The following is a 17,100-nucleotide window of genomic DNA, read 5'->3' on the forward strand; positions in this document are numbered from 1 at the left end:
TTTTTTTTTTTTTTTTTTTTTTTTTTTTTTTTTTTTTTTAACTGTTGGTTATCAAAATTTACACGTTGATAATTGAGAACTTGAGGCTCTTTTGTTTGTTTCAAAGGGTTTGAAGGTATGCAGTCAAAGTCAGAAACCAATAATCAGCTCCAATCTGATCCAAATGGTGCTCCATCCACGACTATCTATTATGAACCCTGGTGCAGTTCTATGGGGTACAGTCCTTTTCCGTTACCTGTGGTTGGGGGAAATGCTTCCAGTTCGACTTCTCTTGAATTCCCTAATGGTGGTTCAGAGTCAAATGATGGCCAGTCTGTGTCTAATAATGATGTAAACGACGAAGAAGATGATGTTTCCAAAGAAGTGCAAGCTACTGGATCTCCTCATTCTGGTACATCTTTAACCCATATCTGTTAGAGAAAGTTCCCTCTTCAATAAGCAACTCACAGTCATTGAGGTTTTCTGTTTTGTGCCTGACAATGTGGAATATGAACTTATTTGAAGGTGTTATTGTGAAATTTGAGATAACAACTTTGGAAGTCAAAAGTTAACTTAGGTAGAATTATTTGACCCTTTATTGTTTTCATATATTTGTGTTTCGATGGCTGCTTTAGAATACCATCAAAACGCGCATTGATAATTATTAGGCTTACCATATTGTGATATACTTTTGTTACATTGTAAATTATTTTAAAAATAGCAACGAAGTAACGTGCAGAATAAGAAAATTTTCATATGGCTGTTTATGCCCGAATAACAATAGCGCATCTCAACGATTTCAGCGGGAAGCTACAGACAGGATGCTCAGAAGATGCAGCATGTCTCTTCCAATTTGCCAGCTATGCACGGTGAATGTCTGACACAGTCGACACAACTTGAACTTGTTGGTCACTCTATTGTAAGTTCAATTGCTGTCCAGTCTTAGAAAACTCTTTATCTTGTTAGTACAACTTTTGTGATTCTAGTCCCGGATTCTTAGATTCCAATGGCCAAGTTACGATTGTATAATATTATTGAAGAATTTCTTGTGTTTCTTGACATACGTTTGCAGGCTTGTGCATCAAATCCCTATCAGGATCCATATTATGGGGGAATGATGGCTTTCTATGGTCATCAGCCCGTGGTATGTAATTATCTCAACTTCATACAAACCCGAGACTGGTTTCACCGTCATTATCTCTACAATTACTTGGCTCTGCTCATTTAACATAGATGTTTAAATCAAAATCAAAATGGCACTTCTAATTCACACATGTAGGACTCTCGACCCTACCAAGAAATTGAATTTCAAGTCCCATTCTTGGTCCAACTTTCATGAAAAATGGTGCTTGTGCTTCCAAACCTGTAGAATGCAATTTGTTTGCTGTCATACATCAGTTAATTTTTTTCTTTTACTTCCGAGGTCGTTTTCATGAATGTTTCATGAAATATTATACTGAATGTTGAATGGTCTATGCTGATGATTTGGATTAAGACCTACACTTTTACATCCATTTCTCTTCAGACCATGATTAGGTCGAAGGGCAATGCTTCTATCATTCAAATTTTGTTTCTCACTGTGTAGTTTGTAACCCAAAAAGGAATGTACCATGTGATAATTTGTTATATCTAATATAGCTTCAGCATACACGGAGAGCTGATGTTTCCATTGCATAAAGTCTTAACAGAATTTTCATGCTTTCTAGTTTATTTTTGTCATGGACAGGGCTATCCTATGGTCGGAGCGCCACATGCTAGAATGCCATTGCCCATTGAGATTGCACAAGACCCCGTTTTCGTGAATGCAAAGCAATACCAAGGAATTTTGAGGCGAAGGCAAGCACGTGCAAAAGCCGAGGCTGAAAAGAAGTTGATAAAAGCTAGAAAGGTGGATTTTGTATCTTTTTGTTGGACTGGATTGTTTTTGTGTGTGGACGGAGGGTTGATGCTTGATCTTTTCTCTGATAGACAATATTGATAGGTAGTATTGGGATATAGTTTAGCTTATACTGGATCATGTTCAATATCTCATGGCACCCTTTGGCATGTTCTTGTTCAGTCGTGGTTCGGTATGCTAATTAAACCAGTTCAATCAATCAAGTGCCAGCAGTTTGGTTAATAAACATGGATGCCCATCTTTTTTGGCGATGTTGCTCACTTTTCTTATTCGACAGCCATACCTTCACGAGTCTAGACACCAGCATGCCATAAGAAGGTCGAGGAGCAGTGGAGGACGTTTTGCGAAGAAAAATGAAGCTGATGGAAAGGAGAGTTCTGAACAGCAGCACGGAAGCTCCTTGACAATCAAGGCCTCTGAGTAGCAACCTGCACCAGCCACTGGAGGTGAAGGCCAAGACAATGACCAAAATTGGATCGGGGGGACGGGGGATCGTCGATCGCTTGTTCTTGCTTGTCTGTTGAAGTATTACTGCGTTCCTGGCAAGCGCGCTAGGCGGCAAATCATTCTTGGCTTTGTTCTGTTGTTGTTCTGAAGGGGTGATAAAAGAAAGAATGTGGAATGATATGTGTGTGACTCGCAGGATTTGATGACTTCAAAGGATTAGTTGAAAGTCCAAGAGCTTTCTTCATTCCACTCTTCTTGTTTGCCTTTTTTTGTACAGAGTTTGTGGGAACTTTGACCTCTTGTATTGTATAGTAGAGTGAAACTAAATGAATCTTAAGGCTTAGGAAACTTATAGATTGTTATTCACAAAGCTTACGCTTTAAAGATTTTAGTTTTTAATATCGATTATTGGTGCGGATTACTTTTAGTGCTCGACAACGAAAACCGTTATCTATACTCTTTAACTTTGTACCTCGTCTTGATAATATTTTAGAACTTTCGAAAGTTTTTTTTTTTTAAGTATCTTTAGCATTTTTGGAAATTATTTATTTACATTCCATCGGTTTCTCTTCAATCTCCTTCTATTCTATAATCTCGAGAACTAATAAATAAATAAAATGAGCTCTCTCATTTTTTAATATCACTTGTCCAAGAATTTCAATACCTAAATATACTAAACTCATATAGATATACTCTCTTCAAAAACTTGATAGAAAGATGAATCACCAAATATAAAAGTGCCATAGGGTTAGCTCGCTTAGGCCATAAAGCCCGGGGGTGGTGGAGAACTCACATTGTGCCTCCCCCTATAGTGATTTTTTGGCATTTTCAGTCCTTCTCGAGTAGACATCATTTTGACGAGCGGACATATAGCCTCGTGCATCGTCTGTCAAGTATTTGATTGAAACCAAATTTTGTGAACTTTCATCTTTCACATAGACGGACTAAATTCTTGAGTCGCATGTCAAAACTCGTATCGAAACTCCAACTTTTGAGGTTAGGGCCAGAGGTCCTACTGGCCCTTTTCGAATTTGTCTTCGACACTCGTGTTGTCATTCTCTCAAACTTTGTGTATGACTCGACTTAGCTTCAATGCATACTCTTCGTGTGTTGGATGATGTACCATCCTCCTTGGTAGCATCATGACACTTCTCAATATTTGGCCCTCATGTGGCGCCCTCTCTCAGTGAGGTTGTGACACCGTACATGTTGTGACCATTGTGTACCAGCTATTAGCCAATATAGTAGATAGGTCAACTATGTCAAATGCATATTAGTATGACTCAAATCACAATGAGGTATAACACACATGACGGAGACTACACTTGTATCGTAGAGACTACTTTTAACATCATATGTACATCTTTTTGTGTGTAGAATAATTTTGTTCAAGATGTACATCAGTAGAACAAAATTGACCTCCTTGACCTCTGTTAGTTTCTAGGTGCAAGCAAGTGTTAATAACTCTCTGATAGGAGAAGAGTTCATCGTAGATGTCAACGACACAAACTGAAAGTATTTCAGAGCCACACTAAGACCCTACCGTTAATTATTAGATTTCAATTTCTCATATACACTCATCAAAAGTTCAAATGAACATTGCATTAAGTTCTCGAAATCATAAAGATAATTACGTACCATCTCCATTTTCAGCCACTCATAAGATATTGATGATATAATTCCTCATCAACCACATTTTTGTGTACCTTGATTTCGTCGTGGAGATCATCCAAAAAGACGACCACCATGTGATACATGAGTTTCTATTGTTATATTATCATATTTTACTATTAGTATGTAAAACTTAAAATTTGATGTAAAATTATCATATTTTACTATTAGTATGTAAAACTTAAAATTTGATGTAAAGCATTAAAACATTTATTAGATGAAAATAAAAGATGACATTTTTGGATGTTACGCATAGTTATTACGTCTAGAGGAGTTGTTTAGTCTGGGAATCGTGGAGGTAAATAATGTGTTTAGGGTGCACGATTGTTTAATCTGAAATTCTAAAGTTGGTATGTTACTCCAATAAAAAATTGGTAAACTCTCTGGTCGTCATCGTTGTGAGGCCAAACGGAGAGTAAGACATTTGAGCTCACTCCACCTAACTCTAAGTCGAGTCGATGACTTGGACCAAACACTCGAAAGTGTTTATAACCAACAACATTTCAAGTAATTTTGAAATTGATCCATTCTATGAGTGTACGTCTATGGGAGAATTGAAGAAGAGAGACAGGAAGAACGGTATAAATCTGGACATTTGATAAAATAAAGAGAGACTCGATGAAATGACCCAAACCAACCGCTAACAGATATTACCCTCTTTGGGTTTTTCCGTCCAGGCTTCCTCCTAAGGTTTTAAAAGACGTTTGCAAGGGAAAAGTTTTTACACCCTTATAAAGAATGTTTCGTTTCATCTCCAACCGATGTGAGATCTCACACTCGGCAAGGAACGACCGAAAACGGGACGAGGTGAAAGCAACTTAATGTTAGTGAAACCGATTGCCTTGAGCATTTGCCACAAGAATTTAGTAAAAAAAGCTCACTTTAGTTTGGATATAAACCAACTTCTGTGACTCCTAAAAAAGGTTAAAATTAACAAAAATCAACTGTTTTTAGACAAAAAAGAAAACAAAACAAAGCTCATATAGGAACACGTTTACCATGGTTCTTCTCTTCCTCAAAAGACTGAACAGACCTCTAATGATGTATACGATCACGTTCGTGATAATATCGATCAGAATGCTCTACTTGTCGATAATTTCAGGCTCAGGTTGGTCAGGGATAGAATCTGGATCTGTAATGTCATCTGTTTGGTTCTCTGCCGTGTCCGGGTTCGACTTTGTCGCATTGACCACTGTTTGTTGCTTCTCCATCATCCCAGAGAGAGCAAGTCTTGGAGACCATTCGAGAACATCATCAATGATATTCGAAACACGCTTTTGGTATCTGCAAGAGAGAATGCACTTCATGACGAAAACAGAAAAGTAGTATTTGTTCATATAGCATATGCTTTCGGGCCTTCCCTCAAGATTTTTAAGATGTGTTTTAAAAACCGAGGGGAAGTCCGAAAAAAAAAAAACCCAAAAAAACAATATCTGCTAGCGATGAGCGTGGCGGTTAAGCAGATGCCCATAACAAACAAAAGTTTTAAGTCAGTTAACAGTAGGTTATCAAATCGTATTCTCTTAAGCTACACCAAAGAGCAACTGATCCACATTCTAAACTACTCTATAGTTTCGGTCGCTTTGAAAAAGATTGTCGTAAATTGTCATGTATAGACTTCTTTCAGTACCATATCTTAAGTTGTATGGAAGTTTAGAAAGGTACGGCACTAACCTTGCTCGGGCAGCCTCGTCGGGAGCATGATGCCTCATCAACAGTATGATCAGTACAGCCACCATTGCATAGAAAAGTCTGGTTGTCCATTTCGGTTTCTCTTCTTCGTCTTTACTCGGCCAAAAACGGAATAGTTCTCGCAAGGTCGCCTCCTCGGCAAGAATATTGGGAAAAAACCACATGCGCTTGCCAAGAAGAATATAGGATAAACCAAATACTGCTGCCCTCACTGCAAATTTAAATGAAAACATCAAACGATGTGGGCCGGGAAGAAAGAACCCTACCAGAAATGCTTTAATGGAAGACCAAAAAATGGTGATATTTAATTCATCAATACCACAATTACTATCAAATACGAATGTTTCTAAGCCATACTTGATAAAAACCACACTCTGATAGTAAAGGCTAAAGAAGTTCCAATACTTGAGCAATACAAGGCATCAAATTGCTAAGGCTCAAGCCCCTTGGGACCTCTAAAACAATTGAGAACACGTTTAGTGTGCTAGCAAAGTGAATTTCACTCTTCTACATGCAAAGAAGAATCACAATAAATCAACAAATCAACCAAGCTACCACAAACAACAATGAAGAATTTGAAAGAGAAATTGCACTCATTTTCCGACCTTTTCACACAATCTATCCAACAATATAACTTTTTGATGCTAACATGGCCGAGATGCACCTAAACGGACCCAATCACTTGCAAAATTCTTAAAAAAAAAAAAAAAGAAAAGGTGCTTCGAACATAGACAAGAAGCATGAAACATATAAGAACTTGGTGATATCATCCTACCATAATACTTCATGCTGCACTCACCAGATTAACGAAGTCATATAAATGATATATTGATATATAAATGAAGAACAACACAAAGATAAGCCAGTGAAAGGGATTGTATGACCTACATAATAGAAGTGAGAGTATAAGAAGCAGAACCCCAGCGCATGAGTAGAGAATCAAAAGCTTGCATTGATGAGGATATACAGGAAACAAGCAAATTGCAAGAGTCAACACAGGCCAACAAAACGACAGAAGTGTCTGCCAAAATGGCCTCCGCTTAACAAATGTCCACGCAAAAAATGCATCATGTTCGGAGAACACCTGATCCTGCAAGAGTAAGTTGCACGTTCAAAACCGAAAAATGGTGAAAGAACATGATATTAAACTAACTTATGGAACAGGATGGTAAATAAGTTCCTTGCTCAAATGCTTAAAATTTGCATCAAGATGGCTGAATTTAGACACTTACCTATGTCAGCAAGTAAATCCTCTATTTAATAGAAAAGAGAATGGCTAGATCAAATCTTTTCCATCTGCTAGTTTGTGGGTTTGGATTTTTGAAAGTAAGGAATATTTATGGAAGTTTGATGCCCTTTCTTTGGGCTATGGGTTCTAATATTTGTTTTTTTTTTAAAGCTTCTATGTCCTTCTCGACTTCATCGAGCAACCCCAGTTCATCCTTCTGTATAATTGTATGGGTTCACAGTTCAATACAACTGTTTCTCAAAAACGCACTCTTATTAATATGACGTACATTGATTTAGAAATTAAGTATAACCTTAAAGAGAATTCTACAACTATATATTTACAGTTAGAAGAAACATCAAATTTATATGATCAAGTAGAGAGGATGAGGCCTCCAACTTTAAAATAAATACATAATGAATAAAAAATTCACACCGGGAATATCTCCAGATGCGCTGGCCATGTAGACAATTTTCTCTTTCCAGGACGAACAGTTTTCACCACACGATCACACCGAACTAAGAGATTCTTACTAAGCAATGCATTGCCAATATCTTCAGTTTCCAAATTCTTATCTGAATCGAGAATATCCTTGACCTCTGGATGATTTCTCAAAAGACCAACAAAATCTTTGCCTCGGAAATACTCGACACGTGTCTCTTGTAAAACAGCCCATCTTGACTCTAAATCCTTGTGGTCTCTCACTTTCTCAGCAAACAACTGAAACACATCCTTCCTTGCAGCTTGTTTCTGAAGATTACGAATTTATAGTGTGATCACCACAACAGCCAAAATGAAATAAGCTAATGTAGAATCCTGATTTTAAGAAAATGGTGAGGATACAAACACGAAGCAATCTATTACAGCATATGCACAACAGTCACTGAATTCATAAATTATAATTGAATAAAAGAAAGAACATGTACAGCCACCAACAATCAGTTCATAACCTGCAGCAATTTGAAAATTATTGAAAAGTTCCTTCACAAATTGGAAAAATTACCAAAAACCAGCACACAAAGACATGAACTCAGCATAATATAGAAAGCAGTTAAAATATAATTGGTAGCCAAAAGGCAGCTGAATCCAATGCTAAATAGAGGTTAGAAGAACTTATTAGAAGCAAAAGTACACGTATTTTCCCTACAATCTCGTCTAACTCATATGAACTCAATCAATCAATCCCCTTCTCACCCTTCCTCATAACAATCACGCTGTCATTTTCTATTTTTTATACTATGTACGGGACTAAGGTCGAAAAGATTGAGAAAAATCAGTCATTCACAACCACTGAGGAAGGATTCCTCGATATAAAACACTACTCTTAAATTGCAACTGATTCAGACTGATGGAACCTCACAAGCTATACTTTTCTAAATTCAACCCATATAATAACAATTAACAACGCCCATGCAGGTGAATGCAGATCTGACCCATTGAGGCCTAGACTATTCTACTTTTACAATTTGAGCTCCTAGTTGCTCTTCTTCCTAAACTACAAAGCTGCAAAACTGAGCACTACAAAAACCCTTTATCAATGCATGCACAGTAATCAATCATCTCCTCTTTCTTTGACAAGAAACCAAAACAATGAATGCTCACTTAATCATTCATCCAGCCACACGCAACCCATTTCTCATCGAGAAACTTCAAATCAAGAATTGCAAATTTATGCGAACTTCACGCCGATCAACCATTTCTCGGAAAATCAGTATATATACATATATAAGAACCCAAAAGAAAAACTCATATAACATGTCCAATAAACACATCAATGAGATGCATTCTGGGCGGGCATGAATGTGCCATTTGGGTCTTCAAACAATCAAACAAAGAATCATACTGAAACCATCGTACCCTCTTGAAGGCAACAAAACCCCAGATCAGAAAACAAAATCAAATCTAGAGGGAAAAAGAAGGCAAACCCTAGGAGGGGTATCAGAATTGGGATCTATAGCAGCATTTTGAACAGCAGTTGATTGCCTTCTGACCCTCTTCTTCTCGGTTCCTCCGGTTTTCCTCATCTCACAGCCCGATTTGATTCAAAAACAAAAGAAATGGGATCTTTTGATGTTTCCCGTTGCCTTCTTCGCCGCTGTGAGTGCGATTGATCGCGAAGAAAATTTGTAGAACGTTCGTGAAGTTAATAAGAAAGAAAGGGAAAAAAAAAAAAAAAAAAGATCAGGAAACGATTTCTTCACTTTCACCCTCTTTTCTCAGAGCATTGCCATCTCTTCATCCCAACCAATCAAATTCTGCCATTTCAGCATCTTGACCTACCTGCATTTGCTTTTTATATTTCATAACCTTTGGGATTTACTATAAATTTTTTAACATTTTATTAAAATTTATTATATATTATTAATATTGTTTTAATTCGCGAGAGACGATACCACCACGCTATTAAATATCGTGAAGAGACGACATGACATGTTGCCTGTAACGATTCATGTCCAGGATTCGGCATCTGATGGCCCCGACATTTTCTTATGTTCCAGTGACATGTCTATTACCCCTTTTTCCATTTACTGAGAAAGGTTGTCACGGGTAGTAAGGGGCAACCTCGATGAGAAAGGTTGCTTCCATTTTGGTTTTCACGAGTAGGAAGGGTATTCAAGCAAGCCCTCCAATTTCTCGTTATATTATAGACTATACTGGCGTTGGTATGTATCACAATCATACTATGAAGAAGAGTAGGTTGTGACCTTCACTTGTAGACATGACATGGTGGCGACATAAAAGTGGCGTCCAACCGACCATGCGAGGTCTGAGACAAGACGAGTGTCATGATGCGATCGAGGAAGACAGTACATCATCCAACACACCAAATGAAGTGGGCATGCGGAGCTGAGGCATATGCAAGATAGAGGCAACGATGTTGACATGAGTGTCAAATATAGACTTGATAAGGGTCAGGTAGGGTCTCGAGCCTTAACCTCAAAAGTTGGAATTCTTAAAGGAATTTGGGCATGCGGCTATGGAGTTAAGTCCATTCATATGAAATATGAATGCTTGCAAAATTTGATATCGATTAGACACCGGACGAACACTTCCAGAGACCGTATGATCGTTCTCCAATGTCATGTCTACTTCTGTTAGACAAAAAATGTCTCATAATGTATCTCAAAGGGAAACATGGTATCATCTCTCTATCACTCCTCGACCCTGTAGCCTAAACGAGTTACCCTGTGACACATATGTGTGTCACAATGAGGGCAAGCGTTGCGAGATGAGTGTCTTGGGCGACTTCCTTTAAAATGGGTCTTTCAATGACAGTATCAGACAACTTAGATGTGCCGAGATTGCGCCCTTACCCATGAATTGGAGGTTGGTATATGCACTTGCTATCCGGTACATAATTCATAAATGATTTAGCATGGACACAGGAGGGTCCAATGTCTCGATAGAATCCAAATGGAGAATATTCGAGATGCCTTGATATATGAACGACATATGGGTCCATTCTCGATGGACATGTCTAGGTAACCCAATTGCCAATGACATCTCAGGACTTGGGATGACATCATGACATGAAGGTCTGCTATTGGGAACCAAGATGAGAACATGAGATGAGACGTTGCATGTGAAAGACTTTGAAACTGAGTAGAGGCAAGGTCAAGCTAGATGACTTAGCTTCTTAGTGTAAAGGCAAGAATATGCACGCATGCATAACGTGTGTGGCCAAATAAGCTTAGATTTCACATGAATTGTGTTCGTTTGACGAAGGTAAACCTCGCTTAAGGTCTGACGAAGCCACAAAGCTGAACGAAAATGAATATAGAGCTCGAGTTTTCCTTAGATATTTGTTTCAGGGCGGTTAAAAAAAGAATTAAAAAATATTTATGCACCAAAAAGGATAAATTTAATGCATATTATTAAAGAAAAAACAAAAAGGAAAAATTGAAGGACAAAAAAGTCCAAAAAGTAGTTTGCAAAGTGTGACCAAAGCAAGAGGATTTTGTCCACATTTTGGTTTGCATAAAGGTTGGAACTTTGGATTTGAAAAGTCCAAAAAACTCCACCAAGTGCACACTTGTTGAACAATTGTTAGCTATTTAGCCCCACATTTATTTGGAGATCCTTAGTTCTTGAATGTCACCTTTAACGTGATAATGTTAGTGAAAGAGTCGGAACAAAGGTGAATTGTGAGATCTCACGTCGGTTGGAGAAAGGAACGAAACATTTCTTACAAGGGTATGAAAACCTATCTCTAGTAGACACGCTATAAAATTTGAGGCTATGACAATACGTATCGGGTCAAGACAGATAATATCTACTAGTGGTGGGCTTGGAATGTTAAAAATGATATCAGAGCTAGACACTAGGCGATATGTCAATGAAGACGTGGAGCCCCAATGGAGGTGGATTGTGAGATCCCATGTCGGATAGAGAGGGGGAACGGATGTTGGGACGCTGGCCCCCAAAGGGGGTGAATTGTGAGATCCCACATCGGTTGGAGAGGGAGAACGGACGCTGGGCCCAAGAGAAGTGGATTGTGAGCCCCACATTGCTTGTAGTGAGGAACAAAACATTTCAAGGGTGTAGAAACCTCTTCCTAGTAAACACCTTGGGGCGGATTGTGAGATCTCACATTAATTGAAAGAGAAACGAAACATTCCTCACAAGAGTGTGAAACTTTCTTGTTAGTAGATACTTTATGACAGCAATACATAACAGTCCAACAAACAAAGAAATTTTCAACCTTCCTATACATGTAGGAAGTCTTCCAAATAGTCAAAGATCCATACAAGCTTAGTATCTATGGATGGAACCAACCAAGAACTACTCCAATCGTAATGCCAAACCCACTCCATTGAACTCTCAACAGGTTTGCCTTATCTTGGTGGGTAAAGGGGTTAGGACTTTGAAAAGGACAAAGGTGTAGGTAACCCCAAGGGTCTTGAAATGCCATCAAAGACCAGATTTCATTAATCATTCAATTAAGATTTTTCAAAACTCTCCATGCCTCATTAGCTAAGACCTTGATTGAGACCTCATTAGCTAAGACCTTGATTGAGACCTCATTAGCTAAGACCTTGATTGAGACCTCATTAGCTAAGACCTTCAAGTCCATCCTCACCAAGATCAAGCAAACAAAAACAAAACTTGAAACCCATCCTTCAAAAACAAAAAGAAAAAGAAGGGAGGGAAAAGAATTGACCCATTGATGAGTAAAGGAATAAAAAGAAAAGGGTTTATCTCTTCATTGAATCGAGGAGAGAGAATCAGAGAGAGAGAGAGAGAGAGAGAGAGAGAGAGAGAGAGAGAGAGAGAGGAGAAGGGGGTCTGGAAAATGAGCTTTGACCTCTCTCTCTCAGAGAACCCATGGTACATTCACACCTTTGAATAACTTTTTTCCCCTTCTTTATCCTTTCCCCTTCAATACTCTCTCAATCTCATCTTCCCTTCAGTTCTTCAACAGATTCAGACAAAACCCATTTCGATTTCTGGGTGTTTTCAAAGAAATTTGATCTGGATTTCAGGTAAGGTTTCTGGGATTTCTCTGTTCTTTGTACTTCAAACAAATGTTTAGACCATTCCTAGTTATTTGGAGGTTTTGCCTGCTTTTTCTTTGCTTGTTTTCCATCATTCCCTTTTGTTTGGGCCATTACAAGAATATCCCTTCTCGCTTTTGGATAACTCTAGAAGATATTTGCGTTTTTTGTTCCTAACATATTGCTTTCAAATACCCTCTTAATATCTTCGCTAAAATCTCGTTTCCCCTTTTGCTCTGTCTTAATCGTTCCCCTGTTTTCGTAACATCGAGATCTGTTTTCCCTTTTCCCCCCTTTATTCGTTGTTACTAGAAAGCTCGAGGATCTGCTTTGATTCATGGGGAATTGCTGCGCTACGCCGGCTACTCCATCAGGGAAGCAGAACAAGGGGAAGAACAAGAAGTCGAACCCATTTGCAGCGGATTATGTAGTGAGCAATGGCAATGGTGGTGGGAACTGGGTGTTGAAAGATCCAACGGGTCGAGACATTTCTGCCTTATACGATCTGGGTAGCGAGCTTGGAAGAGGTGAATTTGGGATAACTTATTTGTGTACTGATATGACCACTGGAGAGAAACTTGCTTGCAAATCGATATCAAAGAAGAAGCTGAAGTCTGCTGTGGATATTGAGGATGTGAGGAGAGAAGTTGAAATTATGAAGAATTTGCCTAAGCATCCGAATATTGTGTCATTGAGAGATACCTATGAGGATGAATATGCTGTTCATATTGTTATGGAGCTTTGTGAAGGTGGGGAGCTGTTTGATAGGATTGTTGCGAGAGGTCATTACACGGAAAGAGCAGCTGCAGCTGTCATGCGGACCATTGTTGAAGTTGTGCAGGTGAAACATTCTTGTTTATGTGGTTGTTCTTGTTGTTCTTTGTTTTGAATAAGTTTCAATGGTTCCTGATAACAAATGCTTTTGATTGTTTGATTATTAGTTTAGTCGTTGAACTTCGGTAGATCTGTTTATTCGTTATCTGAACTTTAGGAAGCTCTAATTTATGTCGTAAACTTCGGATTCTGATTTTTGATAGCTGTTTACAAAATGATAGCATTGGGATGTTTATTGGGGAAATATTTGTTGATTTGGCATTATGTGTTGAATAGATGGGAGAAGAAAGTGGACAAGAGGACGGATTTGGTAACATATCCAATTCCTTAGAAAGATTGTGTCACCTCGTTAATCGAGTTGTTCACTTTCTTATGTTATTGTCAAATCGTCCAATATTTGTTTAATAAGCATGGTACAAAACTGTTTAGTTATGCATCAATGAAAATTTAGGTATATGTGTGAGATTCCGTATCAATTGGAGAGGGGACGAAACATTCTTTATGAGGGTGTAGAAACCTCTCCCTAGCATACGTGTCTTAAAACCTTGAGGGGAAGCCCGATGAGAAAGCCCAAAGATGACAATATCTGCTAGCGGTGGGGTTGGGTTGTTACAAATGGAATCAAAGCCAGACATCGAGCGGTGTGCCAGCGAGGATATCGAGCCTCGAAGGGGGGTGACACAGGGCGGTGTGTGCCAGTGAGGACATTGAGCCCTGGAGGGGGTGGATTGTGAGATTTCACATCGATTGGAGAGGGGAACGGATGTTAGCGAGGACGTTGGGCTCTGAAGGGGGTGGATTGTGAGATCTCATATCAGTTGGAGAGGGGAATGAAACAATTTTTATAAGGGTGTGGAAACCTCTCCCTAGCAGATGCGTTTTAAAACCTTGAGGGGAAGTTCGGAAGGGAAAGCCTGAGGCATTGGTCGGAGTAGCACTAAACCCTCTCCATAGTAGACGTGTTTTAAAAACGTGAGGCTGGTGAGGATACGTAACGGGCCAAAGTAGACAATATCTGCTATCGGTGGGTTTGGGCTGTTATAGATACACTCTCCCTAAAGCAACATATCCAATTCCTTAGAAAGACCATGTCACCTCATTTATCGAGTTGTTCACTTTCTTATGTTATTTGTTGCTGCTAAAACACCTATTTACCGAGTGAAAGAAGTGTTTTATATCCGTCTCGTGTCTTCGACTTGAACACAATGCACCTGCACGATTACTGCACTCTCTGGATACAATGCTTCTATCCATATTGAGCTTATTGAGAAGTAGTATGATTTGCTCATACACTTACATGTATTTTTTCTATGCAGATGTGCCATAAACACGGTGTTATGCATCGCGATCTCAAGCCCGAGAACTTCCTTTTTGGAAACAAGAAGGAAACAGCTCCATTAAAAGCAATTGATTTCGGGTTGTCGGTATTCTTCAAACCTGGTATTAGACTAGATCCATTCAGCACGGCTGCTTTTTGCCTTTCTAATACATAGTTACTTTCATGTAATGCATCTTCTTTTCTTTTCTTTTCTTTTCATTTCTTTATAAACATCTGCAAGTAGTATAACAAATATGCAATTCCTTTAGGTGAGCAGTTCAATGAAATCGTTGGAAGTCCGTATTACATGGCTCCCGAGGTCCTGAAAAGGAACTACGGTCCAGAAGTTGACGTTTGGAGTGCCGGGGTCATTCTTTATATTTTACTTTGTGGCGTCCCACCTTTTTGGGCAGGTTTGTTTCCCATAAGTTTTGTTTTTGAAAAAAAACCGTCATTCTTGATTCGAATCCTTTGTTTTCCATTAGCCTGATTATGATCCGTATCATAAAAACTTCATGTATATAAAAATTGTGTTCCATATCGTAAGAACGTTGTGTATTTGAAGATCTTGACCATTTTCTGTTTCATATTTTGCAAGCAGAAACCGAACAGGGGGTTGCACAGGCTATCATTCGCTCGGTAATCGATTTTAAGAGGGACCCTTGGCCTATAGTGTCCGACAATGCAAAGGACCTAGTGAAGAAAATGCTTAATCCCGACCCCAAAAGGCGACTCACCGCTCAAGAAGTGCTCGGTACTAATTTTATTCCGTTATATGTAGCCTTTTCAATTCATTGCTTCACTACGAAATGATTTTCCCTTCTATGAACATGTAGAACATCCCTGGTTACAAAACGCCAAAAAGGCGCCGAATGTTTCATTGGGGGAGACTGTGAAAGCGAGGCTAAAACAGTTTTCTGTGATGAACAAGCTGAAGAAAAGAGCTTTACGGGTAATAATATCTTGAATACAAAGAACACTTTGCTATGTTTCTGGAAATTCTTGCGGGAAATTTGATATCAAAACTTGAATTATATTGTATAATAGGTTATTGCCGAGCATTTATCAGTTGAGGAAGTGGCTGGAATCAAAGAGGCATTTGAAATGATGGATACTGGCAAAAGAGGTAAGATAAACCTCGAGGAGCTTCGTGTAGGATTACAGAAGCTAGGCCAGCAGATCCCGGACGCTGATCTACAGATACTCGTCGAATCGGTAAGCGTTCTTCTCTTTCTAATCCCGGGATCTGAGTCTGGTTGCTCCTTGAGCTCTGCACAATTATCCATCATCTTAGTTTAAAGAACTTAACTCTTGGCAGGCTGATCTTGATGGTGATGGGACATTGAATTATGCGGAGTTCGTCGCTGTTTCGGTCCATCTTAAAAAGATGGCAAATGATGAACACCTACATAAAGCTTTTTCATTCTTCGATCAAAACAAGAGCGGCTACATCGAGATTGAAGAGCTAAGAAATGCGCTTAATGACGGAGACGAGACCAACATCGAGGAGGTTATCGATGCCATCATGCATGATGTGGACACAGACAAGGTCAGTTTTTATTCCTGTAACGCTTATGTCGTCGATCATCACCTACACATGTAACACTTTCCTTCTCATTACTTCAGGACGGGCGTATAAGCTACGAGGAGTTTGCAGCTATGATGAAAGCGGGTACAGATTGGAGAAAAGCTTCGAGACAATACTCACGAGAAAGATTTAACAGTCTGAGTTTAAAGTTAATGAGAGACGGATCGTTGCATCTAACGAACGAAGGTAGATGAATCACGAACCTTGGAAGCTGATTGATTTTGTTGATTTGGATGGAAGAAACTCTGAATTTTTTCTTCTTTTTACTTCACTTTTGAATATGATTTGGTTTGTAGAACAGATGTTTTGGCTTTTGGGCTAGCCAGGATTAGAATGGTGGGGTCTGAAAGTGCCTCTTGAAACACTTATGTTCATGTTAAGGGTATCTGTTTTGGGGTAGTTGAGTGCAGAGAAGACCCACCTAAGTTCATTCTAGAGAGGAGAAAGGGTCTTGGTTGAGGACCTCATTGTGTGATTGTGTGTATATAATCAATTAATTAGGTCAACTAGTGATGTAAGAATTTGCTTGAATCTACATTTTCCTTTCAATTTTCCACTCCTTTTAAGGTGTTTAGCCCCTAAGCTCGAGAACCCGTGTTCGTGGAAGGGTTTGTTATACCCGAGTTCAGTCTTGATTATTGACAAGTATTGCTTGTTTGTGAAAGGGTTTGTTAAAACGGGAGTTCAATCTTGATCATTGACAGGTATTGCTTGTTTGTGAAAGGGTTTGTTAAACCCGAGTTCAATTTTGATCATCAATAGGTATTGCTTGTTCGTGAAAGGGTTTGTTAAACCCGAGTTGAATCTTGATTATCAACAGATATTCCTTGTTTGTGAAAGGGTTTGTTAAAACTCGAGTTCAATCTTGATCATTGATAGGTATTGCTTGTTTGTGAAAGGGTTTGTTAAACCCGAGTTCGTATTGCTTGTTCGTGAAAGGGTTTGTTAAAC

The 17,100-nt window shown here is 38.9% G+C and overlaps 3 protein-coding genes across 5 annotated transcripts in view; 2 read left to right on the forward strand and 1 right to left on the reverse strand.

The window, feature by feature from the left end:
- The window catches only part of LOC111780392 (nuclear transcription factor Y subunit A-1-like), a 4,646-nt gene extending 1,896 nt beyond the window's left edge, over positions 1-2,750 (forward strand). For both annotated transcript variants that reach the window (XM_023660775.1, XM_023660774.1), the window contains 5 exons: positions 107-391; positions 783-898; positions 1,052-1,123; positions 1,706-1,867; positions 2,154-2,750. In XM_023660775.1, coding sequence (XP_023516543.1) covers positions 118-391; positions 783-898; positions 1,052-1,123; positions 1,706-1,867; positions 2,154-2,300 — 771 coding nt within the window. In that variant the 5' untranslated portion in view covers positions 107-117 and the 3' untranslated portion in view covers positions 2,301-2,750. The remainder of the gene's footprint in view (positions 1-106; positions 392-782; positions 899-1,051; positions 1,124-1,705; positions 1,868-2,153) is intronic.
- A 2,106-nt stretch (positions 2,751-4,856) lies between these two features.
- Positions 4,857-9,103, reverse strand: LOC111780532. The gene is made up of 5 exons (XM_023660957.1): positions 8,840-9,103; positions 7,350-7,664; positions 6,575-6,776; positions 5,669-5,897; positions 4,857-5,278 (listed from the first exon to the last, which is right to left on the reverse strand). The coding sequence occupies exons 1-5, from the start codon at positions 8,936-8,938 to the stop codon at positions 5,077-5,079; spliced, it is 1,047 nt and encodes a 348-aa protein (XP_023516725.1). The 5' UTR covers positions 8,939-9,103; the 3' UTR covers positions 4,857-5,076.
- A 3,025-nt stretch (positions 9,104-12,128) lies between these two features.
- Positions 12,129-16,767, forward strand: LOC111780258 (calcium-dependent protein kinase 8-like). 2 transcript variants are annotated; one of them, XM_023660607.1, is made up of 9 exons: positions 12,129-12,397; positions 12,722-13,250; positions 14,560-14,683; positions 14,831-14,974; positions 15,163-15,315; positions 15,398-15,513; positions 15,609-15,776; positions 15,880-16,110; positions 16,188-16,343. In XM_023660607.1, exons 2-9 carry the CDS (start codon positions 12,747-12,749, stop codon positions 16,341-16,343), a joined length of 1,596 nt encoding a protein of 531 aa, XP_023516375.1. In that variant the 5' UTR covers positions 12,129-12,397; positions 12,722-12,746. The 2 variants fall into 2 exon arrangements, with proteins under 2 accessions (XP_023516375.1, XP_023516376.1); XM_023660608.1 differs by lacking the exon at positions 12,129-12,397 and having other exon boundaries at positions 12,747-13,250; positions 16,188-16,767.
- The last annotated feature ends 333 nt before the right edge of the window (positions 16,768-17,100 follow it).

The sequence above is a fragment of the Cucurbita pepo genome, chromosome LG18 (genome assembly GCF_002806865.2).
Source record: "Cucurbita pepo subsp. pepo cultivar mu-cu-16 chromosome LG18, ASM280686v2, whole genome shotgun sequence".
Lineage (NCBI taxonomy): Eukaryota > Viridiplantae > Streptophyta > Magnoliopsida > Cucurbitales > Cucurbitaceae > Cucurbita > Cucurbita pepo.

What these genes read in the sequence shown, in the direction of transcription:
- LOC111780258 (XM_023660607.1), top strand. Translation starts at nt 12,747, where the DNA reads ATGGGGAATTGCTGCGCTACGCCGGCTACTCCATCAGGGAAGCAGAAC. An exon ending in CCATTGTTGAAGTTGTGCAG is followed by an intron (nt 13,251 to 14,559) that starts GTGAAACATTCT and finishes TTTTCTATGCAG; the next exon opens with ATGTGCCATAAACACGGTGT. An exon ending in ATGATGTGGACACAGACAAG is followed by an intron (nt 16,111 to 16,187) that starts GTCAGTTTTTAT and finishes TCATTACTTCAG; the next exon opens with GACGGGCGTATAAGCTACGA.
- LOC111780532 (XM_023660957.1), bottom strand. Translation starts at nt 8,938, where the DNA reads ATGAGGAAAACCGGAGGAACCGAGAAGAAGAGGGTCAGAAGGCAATCA. An exon ending in ATTCTGATACCCCTCCTAGG is followed by an intron (nt 7,665 to 8,839) that starts GTTTGCCTTCTT and finishes CGTAATCTTCAG; the next exon opens with AAACAAGCTGCAAGGAAGGA. An exon ending in TATACTCTCACTTCTATTAT is followed by an intron (nt 5,898 to 6,574) that starts GTAGGTCATACA and finishes TTAAATTTGCAG; the next exon opens with TGAGGGCAGCAGTATTTGGT.